At 37.6% G+C, this 17,876-nt stretch overlaps 1 protein-coding gene across 2 annotated transcripts in view; it reads left to right on the top strand.

The window, feature by feature from the left end:
• AHCYL1 (adenosylhomocysteinase like 1) overlaps nt 1–17,588 on the top strand; it is a 47,580-nt gene extending 29,992 nt beyond the window's left edge. The window contains exons 6-17 of one of the 2 annotated variants that reach the window (XM_058175115.1): nt 1,993–2,087; nt 2,474–2,580; nt 3,774–3,890; nt 4,069–4,132; nt 5,449–5,537; nt 11,866–11,936; nt 12,233–12,327; nt 12,414–12,512; nt 13,029–13,097; nt 14,007–14,085; nt 14,942–15,062; nt 15,377–17,588. In XM_058175115.1, coding sequence (XP_058031098.1) covers nt 1,993–2,087; nt 2,474–2,580; nt 3,774–3,890; nt 4,069–4,132; nt 5,449–5,537; nt 11,866–11,936; nt 12,233–12,327; nt 12,414–12,512; nt 13,029–13,097; nt 14,007–14,085; nt 14,942–15,062; nt 15,377–15,383 — 1,013 coding nt within the window. In that variant the 3' untranslated portion in view covers nt 15,384–17,588. Of the gene's footprint in view, nt 1–1,992; nt 2,088–2,473; nt 2,581–3,773; nt 3,891–4,068; nt 4,133–5,448; nt 5,538–11,865; nt 11,937–12,232; nt 12,328–12,413; nt 12,513–13,028; nt 13,098–14,006; nt 14,086–14,941; nt 15,067–15,376 lie in introns of those variants that run through there. The other variant, XM_058175116.1, reaches the window with a different exon arrangement.
• Nucleotides 17,589–17,876: the final 288 nt, after the last annotated feature.

The following is a 17,876-nucleotide window of genomic DNA, read 5'->3' as shown; positions in this document are numbered from 1 at the left end:
TCTTCAGGTTTCCAGCACATTCATGTACACCGGCCAGCTGGTCTTCCCACATGCCGGAGGCACCAGAAACCCAAAGACCAGCTGGCCAGCGCACACATGCCTGGTTTTTTGGCCATTTTCTGGGCTTTTTAAAGGCCGTTTTTGGACCAAAAATGGCCAAAAAATAGGCATGCATGTACTGGCCAGCTAGTCTTCGGGTTTCCAGTGCATCGGAAGACCAGCTGGCTGGCGCGCATGCATGTGCTAGAAACCCAACGAACATCTGGTGACGGCGCATGTGCCCACAGAGAGGGCTTTGTGTGCCACTTCTGGCATGCGTGCCATAGGTTCGCCATCATGGAGCTAATGGATCAATGCTAAATGCTACAATAGTTAATACTATCTATCACAATAATTGCTTTCTAATTAGGAAGATGCTGTTTACAACTTTATTATGGCATTAATCAAGTATGTCATTGCAAGGAAAAAATAAACAAATATGATACTTACAAAAATGATGGCAAATTTAGGCTTTTCAGATAATTTTCTTTGAAAAGTAGCTTAAAATATTTTCTCTATTTCATTAGCTATATTGAAAGAAATACAGCTGTATTCCTTACTTTGTTTTTAAGACTATAGAAAAAATAGTGTCAGAATACGTTGCTAATATCCTTTTCCTAATATTTTTATAAATTCTCTCTATATTACCAAGGTGTTGGGAAAACTGCCAGATCTTTTTAGAGAAACATTTCAAAGTCAGACTCCCTTGGATCTATAATAAGAGAATAGGTAACAGTAAAGGGCACTTATTAGCTTTAAATTATTTACTCTGTTCTGCATACATTTTTTCCTATGAACATTCATGTCACAATGAATGTTTTGCTCTTTGGGTGCCATAAAATGTTTTATACCATTCCACTTCCTGCACATTCTGCCAAGAATCTGCTCTGATGGATTTTTTGAAAAACAAATGACTCGTTGTCTGACCACTATTACTTGTATAATTCTAAGAAAGCCTAAAGCCATCTATAAATGTTTCTGATGGATTGCTTTAATATAACTTTTTTTCCCCAAAGGAAAAAACACATGGTGCACTTCTGTTTTTAATCATATTGGTCACCATAATGATTGGGATCTGATTCATACAAACAAATTAAAATGACCAATTAAACATACGACAAGCAAACAAATCATACAATGGCTTAGCATGACCTCTAATGATAGATTGCTTTTTTATGTGAGTTCTAGTGATTAAAGCCTGGTTCATGTATAGAAATAAACCATAATACAGTCCTTGACTTTTGACCACAATTGAGCCCAAAATTTCTGTTGCTAACTGAGACATTTGTTAAGTGAGTTTTGCCCCATTTTACAATCGGTCTTGCCGTAGTTGTTAAGTGAATCCCTACAGTTGTTAAGTTAGTAACAAAGTTGTTACATGAATCTGGCTTCTCCATTGACTTTGGTTGTCAGAGGATTTTAAAAGGTGACCCTGGGACACTGCAACTGTCATAAATATGAGTCAGTTGCCAAGTGTCTGAATTTTGATCACATGACCATGGGAATTGCTGCAATGGTCATAAGTCTGAAAAACAATCATACATCACTTTTTTAGTGCTATTGTAACTTTAAACGGTCACTGAATGAATTGTTGTAAGTCAAGGACTATCTGTATAGTTTGCCTCTAGCTTACTGTTCAGAAAACAATAGCTAATGAATTTTGGCTTTGTGTGACATACAAATGTAACAATGAATACCTTTTCTAATAAGCTGTTCATTTAAATTTTCTCAAAACAAGAAAATAATTAGTCTAATTAAAGTAGGCAAATTTACTGTCTTAACTATGTAGCTCTTGCAAAACATGGAAAGTAATTTCAACACTCATATAGCTAAAGTATGTGGAAGTAACAGCATGTTACATTTGCTACGTGCTGGTAGTATGCTTAGCTAGGGCAAAATGCAAGAAACCTTGTTTTTAAAAATTCATTTGGCCCTTCTTTGTTGTTTTGTTAGGTGTTGCTGTGTTTGCCTGGAAAGGGGAATCTGAAGATGATTTCTGGTGGTGCATTGATCGCTGTGTAAATATGGATACCTGGCAGCCAAATATGGTAATAGATCATTCCATTAAAATTCCACTGTTCTCATTTTTGTTGTCTTTTCCCAGAGGATCGAAATGCTACTTCAGGAATGCCCAAGATTTTGGCACATTGAGTGGAAATATTGCTTTTTTCTTTAACCCACAGGAAACAATATACAGTGATCTCAGATGTTGATTATTTAATATGCAGAATATTTAAATCTAGTCATTCCTGTTCGTACAAAACCAATTCCCCAGTTCTCTGGATTTAGGTTATTGCAGCACAATGGTGAATTTCTAGAGAACACTTTATAAAAGGCATCATTTCAAGAGAACCTGTTCAATGTCAATTAGATTAATCAGTTAGATGAATCAATAATAGAATATCTGAATTAATTATATTTCCCATATTTCTAGATCTTGGATGATGGTGGAGATCTAACTCATTGGGTTTATAAGAAATATCCCAATGTATTTAAGAAGATCAGAGGCATTGTGGAAGAGAGTGTGACGGGTGTGCACAGGTAACAAAGAAGAACTTCTCTGTTTTTTAAATATGAAGTTTTAGCTGTGTTGGGGCCTATTTATTTCTATTTTGTAAGCACAAAATTAACTAAAACTCACTATCACAAGACCCTATAGTATAATAGCTCATGACAGGAGTGAGAAACAGTGAAATAAAGCTATAGAGAAGAACGGTAGAATGATGATAAGTCAATATGCGCATTTGCTCCTTATTTATTTCCCTAATAATACATGGAACTTTATATTATTTTAAGATAAAAATGAAGCAGCTCTTCCTTTTAATTGCTTATACCACATTTTGGGTTTATGATGAAGTAATTAACATGTTCAATTTAATATTCTCTTAACTTAAGAAATGGTTGGAGGTACTCTACTATGTTCACATTTAATTCTTTTTTACTCCTGTTCTCTTTCTCTTACAGTTTTAGTTTTAAATGTCTGTGGGAAATGCAACCTGTACTAAGTTTCCAGTAGTAACTCAGGGATGAATTGACAAGCATAAGACATTGTTTTATACCACATCTGACAATAGTGTCAGTTAGTTCAGTATCAACTACACTGGACTTTAGCCAAGGAAGAATATCTACAGCAGTATCTTCAAATACTAAAGACTAAATAATTGTGTTATCACTGAGCTGTAACTCAAAATTGAATTAATGGATAAAGAATATGTTTCCTTGGGTGATGGCTGTTTTTGCTTCCCTTAAGGTAATACAGCTATTCTTTCATAAACTCAATATAATTGGCATTAACAAAGATTTTCCTTAGATATTTGCTATTACTATCACTATTACACATACCACTATTTCATTAAAGCTTTAGTTATATTGGACTAAATAAATCTTGAAGATTTCATAATTCTTCCCTATTCTGATCTTTTAATAATTAGAACACTGTGCATATTCAAAAGATAATTTGTTCAAGAGTCCCATTTCTATTGCTGCTACTTAAGCTTTGCTTCTAACCAAAAACTGTAATAATGTCTCTTTCTGATCATTGGGTTTCTCATCTGATCTTTAATTAGGGCGCCCATATCTGGGCTGCAGAAATTCATATGACCTCTAGATGGCAGAAGAACGATGTAGAAAAATGTAACTAACTGCTACTGACTAGGGGTTATCCAAATATTTGCAGCCAAGATATGGTCATCTTACTTTAATTTGGAAATATTCCATCCTCCCCTTTTTTTCAGATTGTACCAATTATCAAAAGCTGGAAAACTCTGTGTTCCTGCCATGAATGTAAATGATTCTGTCACCAAACAGAAATTTGATAACTTGTACTGTTGCAGAGAGTCCATCTTGGATGGGTGAGTTTGGACTGGAGGGAAAAATTGAACATTCAGGTTTTGTGTCATAACTTTATGTTCAGTTTTATGCCAGAAGTTTAAATCAACACACTGCTGTGATACAGTGACTGCAAATTTTACTTTATTGAAGAATCTAAGAGAATAGTGTTTTCACAATAGGTTGCTTTCTTTTCTGTAGTCTAAAGAGGACAACGGATGTTATGTTTGGAGGAAAACAAGTAGTAGTGTGCGGCTATGGTGAGGTGAGTATTAGAAGCAATCCACGATCCTAATGTTCTTTTATGAGCTCTCATGAGTACAAGCAAATAGCTAGCTTTGTACAGCCTTCATTATTTGTTGTATTCATTATCTGCCTTTTACTAGTAATACTTTCTTGCTTGCTTAATAGAAGCATAATTAGCAAGCAATTTGTTGTAACAGAAAATGATGTATCTAATTGTGAGCGACTCACAGTAATTTTAAGCTGCTATTATTAACTATGTTTATATCACTACTATTAATAATGTATTTAAAATACATCAATTATATTCAGGATAATCTTAACATGTGAATGGAATGTACTATTTCAGTATGGTACTATATAAATGGCAATTTGGAATTCTGCACATTTTTAAAATTTTACAACAGCAGCCTATATAATTCATGGCAATAGTGCAAGTGATTGCTTATGCAAGAGACTTAAGAGCAAGAAGAATCTGGAATACTTTCCAGCTGTTCAAAATCAGTATTAAAATGGTTCAGTTCCTTTCCCGTCCCATCCCGTCCTTCCCTTATTTTTTCTTATACAGCAAAAATTGGCATGTATTTTTCCTCAAAGTTGTGAGTCTTCATTATGTGATTAAACTGATAATTGTCATGAGCTAGGCCTGAACAGAGGAAGTGATAATTTCTTGGCCACATTTTATTTTAAATACTCCTTTTCTCTCCTGTTTCCTTTCTCTATTGTAATATTATATTTCCCAACTCAGAAAATAAATCTAACTTAAATATTATTTTTTTTTCAAAATTGTTGATGGGGAAACTTTTTTCCCCCTGATAAGTAGGTGATATCCAAGATATTTATGGTTTGTAAGACAAGAATATAAAGGGCTGAGCTTTCAGGTTCTTCATTTTGTTTCTCTTTCTCATGTATGCACATAGTGCTTAATTCAATTAAAATAAACAATACCTTTTTTTAAAAAAAAAGTCATATATTTGGAATCAGATGCAAACATTATCAATTCCATTTTTAATTGCATCAAGCATATAATTTTATGCAATGAACCAGTACTGTAAATACCGTAGTAGTAGTGCAGCCATGAGTAAAGGAATGGATAGAAGTAACATCTTCATGCTATATCAACAGGAAGAAGACTATTAAGGGGGAGGCTACAAGTTACCCCTGAGTATTTTTGCTGCCAGTCCATCAATTTTCATTAATCAATACACCAAATTATATACATTTGAATTTTAGTGTAGAAATTTCAAACCAGTTTCATACTTAGCTACTGTTGCTTTTGAAGTAGACAAGACATTGTTTTCCAGCTTCTGATTTTGTGTTTCTTTTTGGATATCGCAGGTTGGAAAGGGATGCTGTGCAGCTCTGAAGGCTCTGGGATCAATTGTTTATATCACAGAGATTGATCCCATCTGTGCTCTTCAAGCCTGGTAAGAGATGAACTGTTACAAACATTATTCTCTGACAGCATTCAGCTGTCTTTATCAGTTTTGGTTGGTCTTCTGGTGACTACTTCGGAAGGTTGAAATGAAGCCGATTATTAAAAGTTCTTCTATCTGGAAATTAACATTCTAGATTAAAATTTAAAAAAGCTATCTTTATAAGGAAGTACAATCTTCAGTAGATGTGTACTCCCGTATTAGTCTTTTAAGGGCTTCGTGATTAAAATTGTTCCTGAAGATCTGGTGCACAGTTTGATGGAGGTCTTGGCCACCATTTGGAACAAGAGCAATGGCTACAACTTATTTGTGGCTTTTCCGTCCTGTAAATTAGATGCAGCCCATTAACATTTATAAATGTAATAAAATTCTTCATCACTGAAGATGGATCCTAAGGAAAGGATTAAATGGAACGTTGAGCTTACCTGAACGTTCGTTCTATGTGCGCTGCATGAGAGTCCAAGCAGTGGGTTTAACTTCATCTGATTGGCCAGAGACTGAGTTAAAATTTGCATAAACACGCCTCCTCCTTCTTGCCAGTTTGTTAACGAGGTCTGGATCTGGAAAAGATGGAACACACTCGCTCCCAGACCCTGGACCCACATGGAATATGGGAGGGTTTGGACTCTCACGCAGTGCACATAGAATGAATGTTCAGGTAAGTGCAATGTTCCTTCTCCTGTGCACTGCTTAGAGAGTCCAAGCTAAGTATCCCTAGGGTGGGGAATGGAGACATCCAGGGTCCCCTCGACTGGCAGAACCTGCTGTAGGACACATCTCCCAAAAGACGTCTTTCCTGAGGTAAATTTGTCTATCTTGTAATTGCGGATGAAGGGCAAGGGCGAAGTCCAAGTAGTCGTCCTACAAATTTCAAGGATCAAAACTTGAGTGGCCCAAGCCGCCGACATAGCTGCACTCATCGAGTGAGTTGTAATGCGAGATGGCTGAGGCCTGGTCCTCTGATCATAGGCCAGGGAGATACAAGCCTTGAGCCAACGGCCAATGGTGGAAGGGGTCACTTTGCGCACATGGAGCCAGGTTGAAAGGAGATGAATAACGATTCCATCCTCTGAAATGACACCGTACGGTCTACGTATTTGTGCATGGTTCTGCAAACGTCCAAGGAGTGCCATCGCTGTTCCTTGGGATGTCAGGGCCTTGGGCAAAAGTCAGGTAAAATGAGCTCCTGGGCCCTGTGGAATCAGGAGTTTATCTTTGGTATGAAGGTCAGATCCAGATGGAGAATAACCCTGTCAGGATAAAAGATACACAAGTTCTTTCTGATGGAGAGGGCCGCCAGCTCTGAAATTCTCCTAGCGGATGTTATAGCTACAAGAAAGGCGGCCTTAAAGGTCAGAAGTGTGAGGCTGGCGGACCCCAATGGTTCAAATGGTGAGGAAGTAAGTGCCTGTAACACAAGCAAAAGATCCCAAGAAGGGTATCTGTACACTGGTTGAAGCTGTAGATTAGAATCTCCTTTCAGGAAGCTATGAACGCTCGAGTGATGGGAGAGGGAGTCCGCTCTGGCATCAGGATGTCGGGGCAAGACCCTGCCTGGCACACCAGTGACAGAAGGAGGCCCATGTAGCATTGTAAATGCGGGTTGTAAATGCAGAAGCCTGAAAAGACTGTCTGTCACTCCGCCTGTAGGCATGGGGAAGCACCATCTTTTTGTCCTTATGCTCTACGGCATATCCTTATGCCCAGGATCTAGGGCTTCTCCGAAGATGGAGCCTCCCTTAAAAGGGGCCACTGCCAGTTGCCATTTCGATTTCATGTTTTTCTGCCAATGCCTCAGCCATAGGAGGCGTCTGGAGGTGACATTGGACGCTAAGGCTCGGGAGGCAAATTTTGCAGAATTGAGTACTCTGTGGAGTATTCTGCAGCAGCAATCAACTTATTTATGTCCTGATTTAAATGAGCATTGTCCAGGGATGCACAGGATTGCATTTAGCGAAGCCAAATGAGGGATGTTCTGGTGAAAAAGGATGCCGTCGTTGCAGAATGGATAGCCCAGGCGGCAACTTGTTGGATCTTATGAGTAGCGAGCTCAGCCTTGCGGTCCTCAGTTTTCAAACCTTCAACTGAATCTGAAGGAAGAACGTTAGGGGAAGCCAAGCTGGCCATTGGAGCATCCACGGTTGGAGGTTTTAGAAGCTCCTCAAGCTCGGAATCTGACACAACGGATCCATACCCAGAACCCAAAAAGCGCAGAGCCGACACCACGGCTCCCCACGCATGAGTTCGCTGCCTTCGAAAATGTCACTCTGGACAAATAGAAAGAGTGCTGAGCCAACACCACGACTCCCCACCCACCAATTCGCTGAAAGCAAAAATGTCATTCCGGAGAAAGATAAAGAGCACTGAGCTGACACCATGTCTCCCCACATGCCAAATTGCTGCCAGTGAAAAAGTGACTCCGGAGAAATATAAATAGTGCTGAGCCAACACCACGGCTCTCTATGCGCCAAGTTGCAGCAGCCAAAAATGTCACTCTGGAGAGAAATAAAGAGTGCTGAGCCAACACCACGGCTCCCTGCGCACCAATCTGGCTGCAAATCACCAATCCTGCCTCCGATATGATTAGGAAGGTGGCCTGCGAGAGTCCATGTCATGCAAAGCTAAGGAGCGCTAAGCCGAAACCACGCTCGCTATGTGTCAATCCGGCCGCAAGACTCACAAAAAACAGGCTCCATTGACTCCACACAGTGTGCAGGCCGCTCAGGCAAAAAGAAGCCGCTTGTTCTGTTTCCCTCCCCCAATACTCCCAACAAAGAGTCAGTCAAATGCCTCCTTTTCTAATTTATTTACATAGATAAATGTTCTGGCCACGTCTACCCACGGGCCTGCCAAGTCTCTGGAGATAACAAGGGAATTATAGATAAGGCCAGAATTACTCACGAATATATTCTTCCCTCCATTGATACAGTTTTCCCGTGCAAATTCACTGCTTTGTCCAAAACAAAAAACCAGGAAGTTCCGCCTCCTTTTTATAGTCTCTGCAGATGTCACTGCATGACCATCATTCTTTGGCTTTGTCCCAACGCTTCCTCTGCTGCGCACGCCGGTCACGTCTGCGCAGTCTTGCATCACTCCAAAACTGTTCTTGGGGCGTTGCCAAATCAGAAGAAGGCCGGGAGAATCAGGCCTTGCCGGCCCCTCCTCCTCCCTTTGGGTGGGTGCCAGGGAGGGAGAGGGCCCAGGAGAAGCAGGCTTTGCCAGGTCTTCTCCCTCACTTTCTGAATCATCCGAGTCCAGGAGTCCGAGTCCAGGAACCTGGGTCACAACACCGCTGCTCTATTCCCTGTGGCTCAGCTGATCAGCCCATGTCCAGGGGGAGCGCCCCAAAGCCGCAACCTTGCAGCAAAGAAATAATCCTCAGAAATCCAATTTCTCCTATGTTCATAGAAAGTCCAAGCAATGGAGCTAAGAAGAAACAAGTCTCTTTAGGCCGACTGAGTTAACAAACTGGAGGGAGGAGGCGTGTTTATGCAAATTTTAACTCAGTCTCTGGCCAATCAGACAAATTTAAACCCATTGCTTGGACTCTCTAAGCAGTGCACAGGAGAACTATCTCTTCTAAATAGAAGGGAGCTCATAAAAGTTCTTCCTGTTCTGTCCCCCCACCTCAATCCAGGAGACACGTGAACTGACTCAATTAGCTGGCAATTTAGTCCACGGCAGCTATCAACTCTGGCAGCAAACCAGCGATTGTCTGCCAAGGGTTTCTTTATCTTCCTTGATGCTGGCGTGTCAGAAGCTCATTACCGGAGCAACCAGGAAGTCAGGAACAAACAGCAATCCAAGCCAAATGCTCAGTCAAAAAGTTCAGCTTAAGTTTTCTCCAGTCAGTTTGTTTTGTCCGTCACGAAGTAGTAGAGCAGCCCCTCCTGCTTTTATACCCTGTAGGGTGTGGCTCCATGACTCAGCACTTTCTAGGCCTGCTCCACCCCTTCTTCTGTTGTTCCCACCTCTCGTCTATGAAACCGGGGATCTAACCAGGACTGATTGTCCGCAGCTGGGTCTGGAAGCATTGCTTGGGCGGGGAGAGATACAGGAGACAGAGGCCTCATCACCTCCTCCACCTGGCCTGCCTCTGGCTCCTGGAGCTGAACAGAGAGGCCGGCCCTGCTGAGGGGAGCCCTGATGGCCCTTCCCCCTCACTCTCTGAGTCACTTTCTGGCAGGGGGCCAGGCCTGGGGGTGGGGGCTGGAGCCACAACACTTCCTGCCCATAGGATAACAAAGCCATTCTGACCAACCATCTTCAAGCTGATGAGTAGGACAATAATAGGCAACAGATAAGATGCTATTTGGCAGCTGAAGTTTAAAACATAGAGAAAAAGTAGTGCTTCAGCGCTAGCCCAGAAAAGCTGGGCCAAGCTAAAAAGTGAGAGCTTCCTGATGCAAAACAAAGGCAAATGATAGCAGCAGCAACCAATCTACCAGCAAGAAATTGATGGTACAACCAGATTCCTGCTTTATAACCAAGGTCAACTCTATTTTTACCTAGATTCTATCCCCCCTCCCCCCGCCCAATAATGGATATGACATATACAAGAATCCATATTAGGTATACTTTAGAGGGTTTTTTTAATTTTTATGTTAGATTTTTTTTATCCTGACTTTATTATTTTTATAAATAACTCGTGTGTGAAGGGCTGATAATTTGTCTCCTTCAAAAGAGATCAAAGAAGAGGAACATAATCCACTATTTACAGATCAGTTAGATGTACTGTTTTACCATAAACAGCTAGCCAGAAGTAGAAGTGCCCTTCCACCATCACAGTTGACTTAACAAGGAGGCAGTTACATCAACAGTTTTAGCAACAGTACTAGACATTTTGTAGGGCGGCAGTCTATGAACAATTAACCACCTTTCTTATACATTATTAAATAAATAAGTCCATCTGAACAGATGCAGCTTTGGGGTACCCAGTGTTACAAAAAAGGTTATAACAATTATGACAACATATGCTGGAGGTACTTCATGGTAACTTGTTCTTTCCTGTCAGCTTCATCTTTGGTGACTAAGAAAACTAGTTAGGCTTTATCATGAAATACTTTTCTAGCTACCAAAAAAAGATGGACTCAACAGTCCCACTGTACTGGAGGTGAATAAAGTTAGAGAAAATCCAAACATCCAGGTTCAAAATACACATTGTACTCCTGTGCTTTTGTTAATAGTTTTTACATTGTTCTTGTTTCCCATGTATTCTCTGCCAGTGACAAGTTGTTACTATGAAATAGTTCATGAACTTAAACCTCCAAAGATAAGAGTGGAAAAAGGGGGTGGGGGGAAATAGTTCATGAAATAGAAGGGGGAAAATACTCATTTGAAGTCAATGCGTATAACTGAAGGGAAGAGGTTTCATCCATAGGATAGGAAGAAGTGTTAGGCCCTACTTTCAGCTCTTGGAAGTGGGGATCCTTTCTATTGGACTATCTTCGTTACCAGAAAGGTACTTCATGGTATAATAACTATTTAACAGGTGTGGCTATTGTAACTTTTCTGCAGTTATTTTTTAATAGAATGGAATGGAATGTAACTTGAATTCTAGAAAGACTCAGATCATGCTGAGTATTGAACCTCTGACTTACATATTACTCTTTTAAGAGTGTCATGCACTTTATTTGCTTTTTCATAGCTGGCAAAATACTGTTTTATGAGAACAATGTTTCAATATTGTATATCTGGTGTACACAAAAACAATAAAGTAATATCAGTCTTAACCTGATGGTAGCTGTTCTGGGCTACTTTGGTTTATTTATTCTATTGCAGCTGTTTCAGACAATGTCAGTCAATGAAATCTAGGAAATGAATAACCAAATTGTGAAAAGGAAAATGGTACTCGGTCATTGAGAATTGGAAGTGTAGTAATTCATTGTTGGGCATGTGGGAATCTGTGTACCTCATAGAATATTTCTTGTCTTTTGCTCTCTAAAACATAGCAAAACAAATTGGTTTGGATTCTTTGACAGTATTAGTAAGAACAGACCTAGTTTTATTAATTCAGGTACTGTATCTAACTTACAAATGTATATGAAGAATTCCTTTACATTTCGGTAACAGTAAAATTACTTTTATTGTTCACTCTGAAAATACCTTTGTATCAACTTATTTATGAAATAAGTTATTGAATAACACCATCATCTAAATAACAATTTAAGAATAGATGTATTCAGTTATGCTGCAATACTGACAAGGAGTTTTTAATTTATTCCATTTTGAGAAGTTGATTAGATGGACAAATTGTTCATCCTATTGTTTTGCAGTGTTGTGATCAGTGTTCCTTTATTCTTTCATTTCTGTGTGGTAGCATGGATGGATTTCGGGTAGTGAAACTCAATGAAGTAATTCGTCAGATGGATGTAGTCATAACCTGCACAGGTAAGGCATTCTGAGAAGGACAAGTAATGTGCCTGTTTTAAGTTCATGTTATTTGCCAGCAGTGAAATTTTAAAATTCTGTTTTTCTATTTTTGGATGGTTAAAGATTAGATTTCCCTACTCAATGTTCAATGTTAAAATAGTGTATGAATCTTCAAAGTGTTGAGAAATATTAGTTATATAACTTGTTTTGTTCTGTATGTAAAATTTGGAATTAAAAATGTAGGGACAGGCAAGAAAAAATAGGATAGCTAAAGTAAATCATCAGCTTGCTATAGATACCTTTTTTCAATGTAGGGAATAAGAATGTGGTGACTAGAGAACATTTGGATCGAATGAAGAATAGTTGCATTGTATGTAACATGGGGCATTCCAACACTGAAATTGATGTGGTAAGTATTTATTATCCTTGGTTTCTCTTTTCTCTTCTCCCCATGAAATCTTGTAGTTTAACCTCTCTGAATGTTTCCTTTCTTAGGCTAGTCTTCGTACCCCAGAACTTACTTGGGAGCGGGTACGTTCTCAGGTGGATCATGTAATCTGGCCTGATGGCAAAAGAGTTGTTCTACTAGCTGAGGTATGTGTATAGAAAGATTCAGGTATGTCTTAAACAGTTTCTCAAGATCCAAGATAGTGAAAAATAGCATGGTATTGTATCTAGCTATAAATAATTACAAATAAGAATTATTCTGGCAAACAATTATGGAACTGAAACAAAAAGCATTTTTTCTGTACAATTCAAGGTATTTCAATTATGCAGAAATGCAAAGCCAACAAGATTGAAGTGGATATGACCCTTATTTCTAGATTGTGTGGTTTCTTTTGGGTTCAGTTAATCTTAACATCTGAAATTGATTATTTTCCCAATGATGAGTTAATTTCCTCACATCTAAACTATATAGACTATCTCAGTTTTTCAGGATTTAAAAGATTTAAGGTATTATTTAATAATTTCAGATCAACTTCACATTTCTTGTCAGTTGGTATTTGGTAAAGTAAATTGAAACTAAAGTATTGTCCTCAGTTTTAATGGCTCTAATCCATGTTTACCACTTGCAGTTATCTCAGAGGTTTTGTTTTGTTTTTACCATAGGGGCGACTTCTCAATCTAAGCTGTTCAACTGTTCCTACTTTTGTCCTGTCCATTACAGCTACCACTCAGGTAATTCAGTTGCCAATTCTTAACTTAGACACTTTGCCTGAGTCTGCATTTACAATGTATTGATTGTGAAGAAAGAAAATAGAAGAAATCTATATATAATATAGATTATCTGTAGTATTAGCATTCACATGAAATATATACATTTAGCAGCAGTCACCAAAGAATAAGTTTCATACAATTCAGTCTTTGGGTATATATGTTTAGCTAAAATAAAAGCATGAAAAATAAGATGACTTGCATCTGAAAAATAAATGAGGAAGCAGAATTTGCTGGTTGTAGAAAACCCCACCCATTACTTATTTGAAGAGTGTCTAGCTTTCTTTTTATTTATTTATTAAATGTCATTTATTTATTTCTGAATTTCCCCTGTTCCTGCCCATGTGTATCAGGAGTTTTATTATAAGAAAAGTTTTAAGTTCCTTGAGATGTGAAACCTCCTTCTTGCATAATGAATCCTTAGACAATATATTAAAGCTACTACCTCGTTCCATTGCCCGAATTGTCTAACATACTTGATTTGTATATTAAGGGGGAGAGCTTTTTTCTGTTAAATAGCTTCAGTTACATATCTCAATTCAAGTATTACAGTTAACTTAATAACATGTACTCATTTTTCCCAAATCACTGCTTGTGCATTATGGGCAAAATATAGATATTAGTCACTTCCCTTTCATTTAGAATATATTGTGTCTAAAATAAAAAATATATATTCTATCTGTCTGATGATCTACATATATAATAGTATTTTAGCACTTTCTTCAGTTATCCATAAATGCTAGGAGTCTCACAATCCAGCATTTAAAGTATATTTAGTATTTCTAAATAAATGTCTTTATCACTGGCCATATCAGACCCTCAATATAAACTCTGCAGTTATTGTTAATTTCAGCATCTCTCTGATCTTAATAGGCTTTGGCTTTGATTGAGCTTTACAATGCTCCTGAGGGAAGATACAAACAAGATGTATATCTGTTGCCTAAGAAGATGGGTAAGCAAATAATCTGTGACTTCTTAAGTATAATGCATTGATTATTGAACAATAGCTTCTGTATTGAAAGAGACCTTGAAATGTAAGCCATATGTGTCTGTCTTGACTGTCTGTCTGTTTATCTACCTATAGCTTGGTATACTCGTGATTTGTATTACCTACCCATTTCAAATTAGACCATTGAGCTTTAAGCCATTTTAATTCTAATGTTTTTTATAAATAGTTATTTTAATCAAAAGTATTTAATTATTTTTTATTTAGTGCATTTGTACTTTATTATCCAGATCCTGAACTTAATATAAACTTGGCATGCAATTAAAACTGTCAGATAATAGGATATGTATTTAAAAGAGCTGCCAGCACCAAAATAAGAAATTTGAAAAAAGGAAATTGCATAAAATCTGAGGAAATTGCAAATAATTGTTTTCACTAATAAGTTGCTGGTTAATGAAACATCTTCAGTTTGAAAAATACTAAGTAGAAGCAATTACTATGCTTTTAGATAAGAATTAGAAAATATTTTTTAATTCAATATTGAGTTTAGACTGGGAAGTGTCAAGATCTTTTTACCTCTTAAATCATGTCCATTTCAAAATCAAAATTTAAAAGAATAAAAAGATCCATATTAGAATGACGAGGGAACAAAAGTCAAGAAAATACTCAGTGTATTATCCTTCTGCCTCAGTGTTTATGCAATCTGTAATAATGGCTCTGCTAGACCTTACAGATGGCCTCATCTAGAGACTAATGATGGAGAGGACTACTTTCCAGATCAGCTTTTTAAAAGCTTTAAGGCAGTATAAACAATTTTTTTTAAAAGCTTAAACTAATAGCTATCTGTTTTTGACCTTCCTAGATGAATATGTTGCCAGCTTGCATCTGCCATCGTTTGACGCTCATCTGACAGAACTAACAGATGATCAAGCAAAATATTTGGGACTCAATAAGAATGGGCCCTTCAAACCAAACTATTATAGGTAAGATCTCCATGAGTTAAAATGAGCAACAGAATGAACAGACTAGTGTCATCATTTCTCAGTAATAAGCTATTGTTGTTGGCTTTTTTATCATTCCCAACCTAATCCCGATGATGTGTTATAGAAGCTGAAATATTTATTTAAACATAGATAAAATGTAAAACAATTTGGCTTAATTGTCTACAGTGCCAACTATGTGTTTTTTTTTTACATTGAACAAAGGAAGATTACATTTGGCAGCAAATTTGATGCCCAAAAGGTACTTGGTCTTGCACTTTGCTTAACTTTGTCTTTTTTTCTGTTCTTTGCTGTAGGTACTAATGGACCATAATGCTGAAGAACCAGACCACATAATATACACAAGAGCTTTAGCAGAAATATTTTTAAATAACTTTTTGTGTGTCACTTTGGAAGACTTTTGTTTTATTCATGTGATTATATTATCCTGTCCAGTTCTTTTTAATATTTCCCTGTCTCAGTATTGATCCTGGAAACAATTTGGGATTCCTTGCTACACCGCCACAGAAGTAATGTGGTTTTAATTCTCTTCCTCTGGTACTGGGGAGAGGATTTCCATTGGTGATGTGGGGCATTCTCTTCATGTGATTTTGTTTTTTAATTTAAGAATTTCAGAGCACCTTAGTTGTAGCTGGTAGAACTGCAGAATATTAAGAGTACTATTTTTTCTGTGTGAAAATTGCAAATTCTAAATTGCCTTAATGAGCCCCTATTTATTAGCTGCTACATTAGTGTTCCTTCTCCTCCACAGGAACAGACTTGACACCTTGTGGCCAGTTGGGTTATAGGTGTATATTCCACAAATGCCTAATCTTCATTCTTTATGTGGAAAAATGTCCTCTTGATTTCAGTAGGACAATATCACCTATTATTTATGATCAATTAAGATATTTTTTCCTACTTCAAATGTATAACCGCATGCCTGGTTATACTAAATGTAGGCAATTTTAACTTCTCTTTTTAAGTTGCTAGGGTGCTAAACTGAATTGAAATGGATATGGCTATCCATTTTTATAGCATTTCAATTTTCAATTATTTTATTTTTGCTGCTTTAAACCAAGATGTAACCATATCATATTTTTAAAGGCTGTGGTTTAAAAAAAATTAATTTGCTTCTGGTTTGATAACTATTTTAGTTAATATTAGCAGAATTTTGGGACCACCAACAATCGGCCCTCTTGAACTGAGATGGCATCTCATGTTCTCCATTCCTTCATTCACATAGCACATGAAACATTTGCATGATCATTTATGGTAGGTTTTAAGATCCTAGGGAGAGTTACTCATTGTGTAAGGCACTTCCCTCCATCTTCAGGCTCCATTTGTACCAAATGAATAGTGAAGGTGGATCCCTTTCCATTGGCACTACTATTTCAAGTGCTCTGCTGCTTTAATTTTTTTATCCTAGTAGTTAGTATATTCTATCCAGGTAATATGATGCACTGGTATCTCTCCTGTGAGATTATAGTACAGCCCGGGTTTCATATGATAAGTGCCATGAAATGGAGGGGGAGATGGGAAGAAGACCTTCAGGATTAGGAAAAGCAAATGTTAAGTGAAAGATGGTGAGTCAAGCAAATTGCTGGGGTCTGATCTGCTGAAGTATCAAGGGATAGCATCAGTGAGCCAGAGATTTTGTGAACATAATGACCAATTTTGATTTTTTTCCCTGCCTTTTTATGTAATCCTTGTGAAAACTAGATGTAAATATGGAACGTGTCATTATTAGCTCCTTCATAAGTTTTGCCCCACTATTGTATGATAAAAGTCCTTTTGGTAGCTAGTCCTTCACTAAAGAGAGTAAAGCACTTACAATTTGATGAGTACACTGAGACCCCAAACATTTGCACATCCATCATGCTTGCTCTGTTTCTAAATGACTCTCTCAATAAGTATCCAAATAAGTATTCCTTTTTGACAGTAGCATAGTGACATCTACTAGTCTTGCAGAATGATGCAGGACATTGACTTTTAGTAGAGAAGCTTCTACTAAACTCTGCCTCGAGATGTTCATATTCCCTCCATTTCAAGTCTGACTTTAAGTATGGCCAAGCCAAATTATTGTTTTCTTGATCGTATGATAATCCCAGTTTGAACAAACATCCTTTTCCCCCCCAAATATTTCATTGGGATGATACCTTGAATTTTATTTTTTACTTTTCACAGCACTCTTACAATTTCTTATAACAGAATTAAATAAATCCAGCAGAGTGTATTCCAGAAAGGCTTCCAGAAGTTTAGGAGGGCTTTTTCATTCCATTTCTCTGCCTCTATGTTGCAATGTCGATAAATATCTTAGCTAAGGGCTCCATCTCTGTATAAGCCATGAAATAAATTCTCATACCTAGCAACACCTCAGTTCAATCAGAGGGAGCATGTTATAGCATTAGTCCAGATGGGGATAGGTTTATTTTGTATATGAATGATTTTTAATGAATGCAATATTAATAATCCTTGCAAATGAGCAATAATCATTACGCAAAGTCTGAATAAATGATTAGAAAGCTATCTCTGACTTCAGTATTCTTTTCTTCTGCTTAAGTAATGCCATATTATATTTTACCACTTTATAACTGGCAACCTATTCATCCTCTTGAACAGAATAAAATAAGTATGGCTTGAGGAAGATATACAGGCAGTCCTCAATTTACAACAGTTCATTTAATGATTATTCAAAATTACACAGGCACTGAAAAAAGTGATTTATGACTGATTTTCAGACTTAAGACCATTGCAGCATCTCCTTGGTCATGTGATTAAAATTCAGAATTTTGGCAATTGACTAATATAACAGTT

The sequence above is a fragment of the Ahaetulla prasina genome, chromosome 3 (assembly GCF_028640845.1).
Source record: "Ahaetulla prasina isolate Xishuangbanna chromosome 3, ASM2864084v1, whole genome shotgun sequence".
NCBI lineage: Eukaryota > Metazoa > Chordata > Lepidosauria > Squamata > Colubridae > Ahaetulla > Ahaetulla prasina.
The sequence above is the reverse complement of the archived record's forward strand: the minus strand, read 5'-3'. Positions and strand labels throughout refer to the sequence as shown.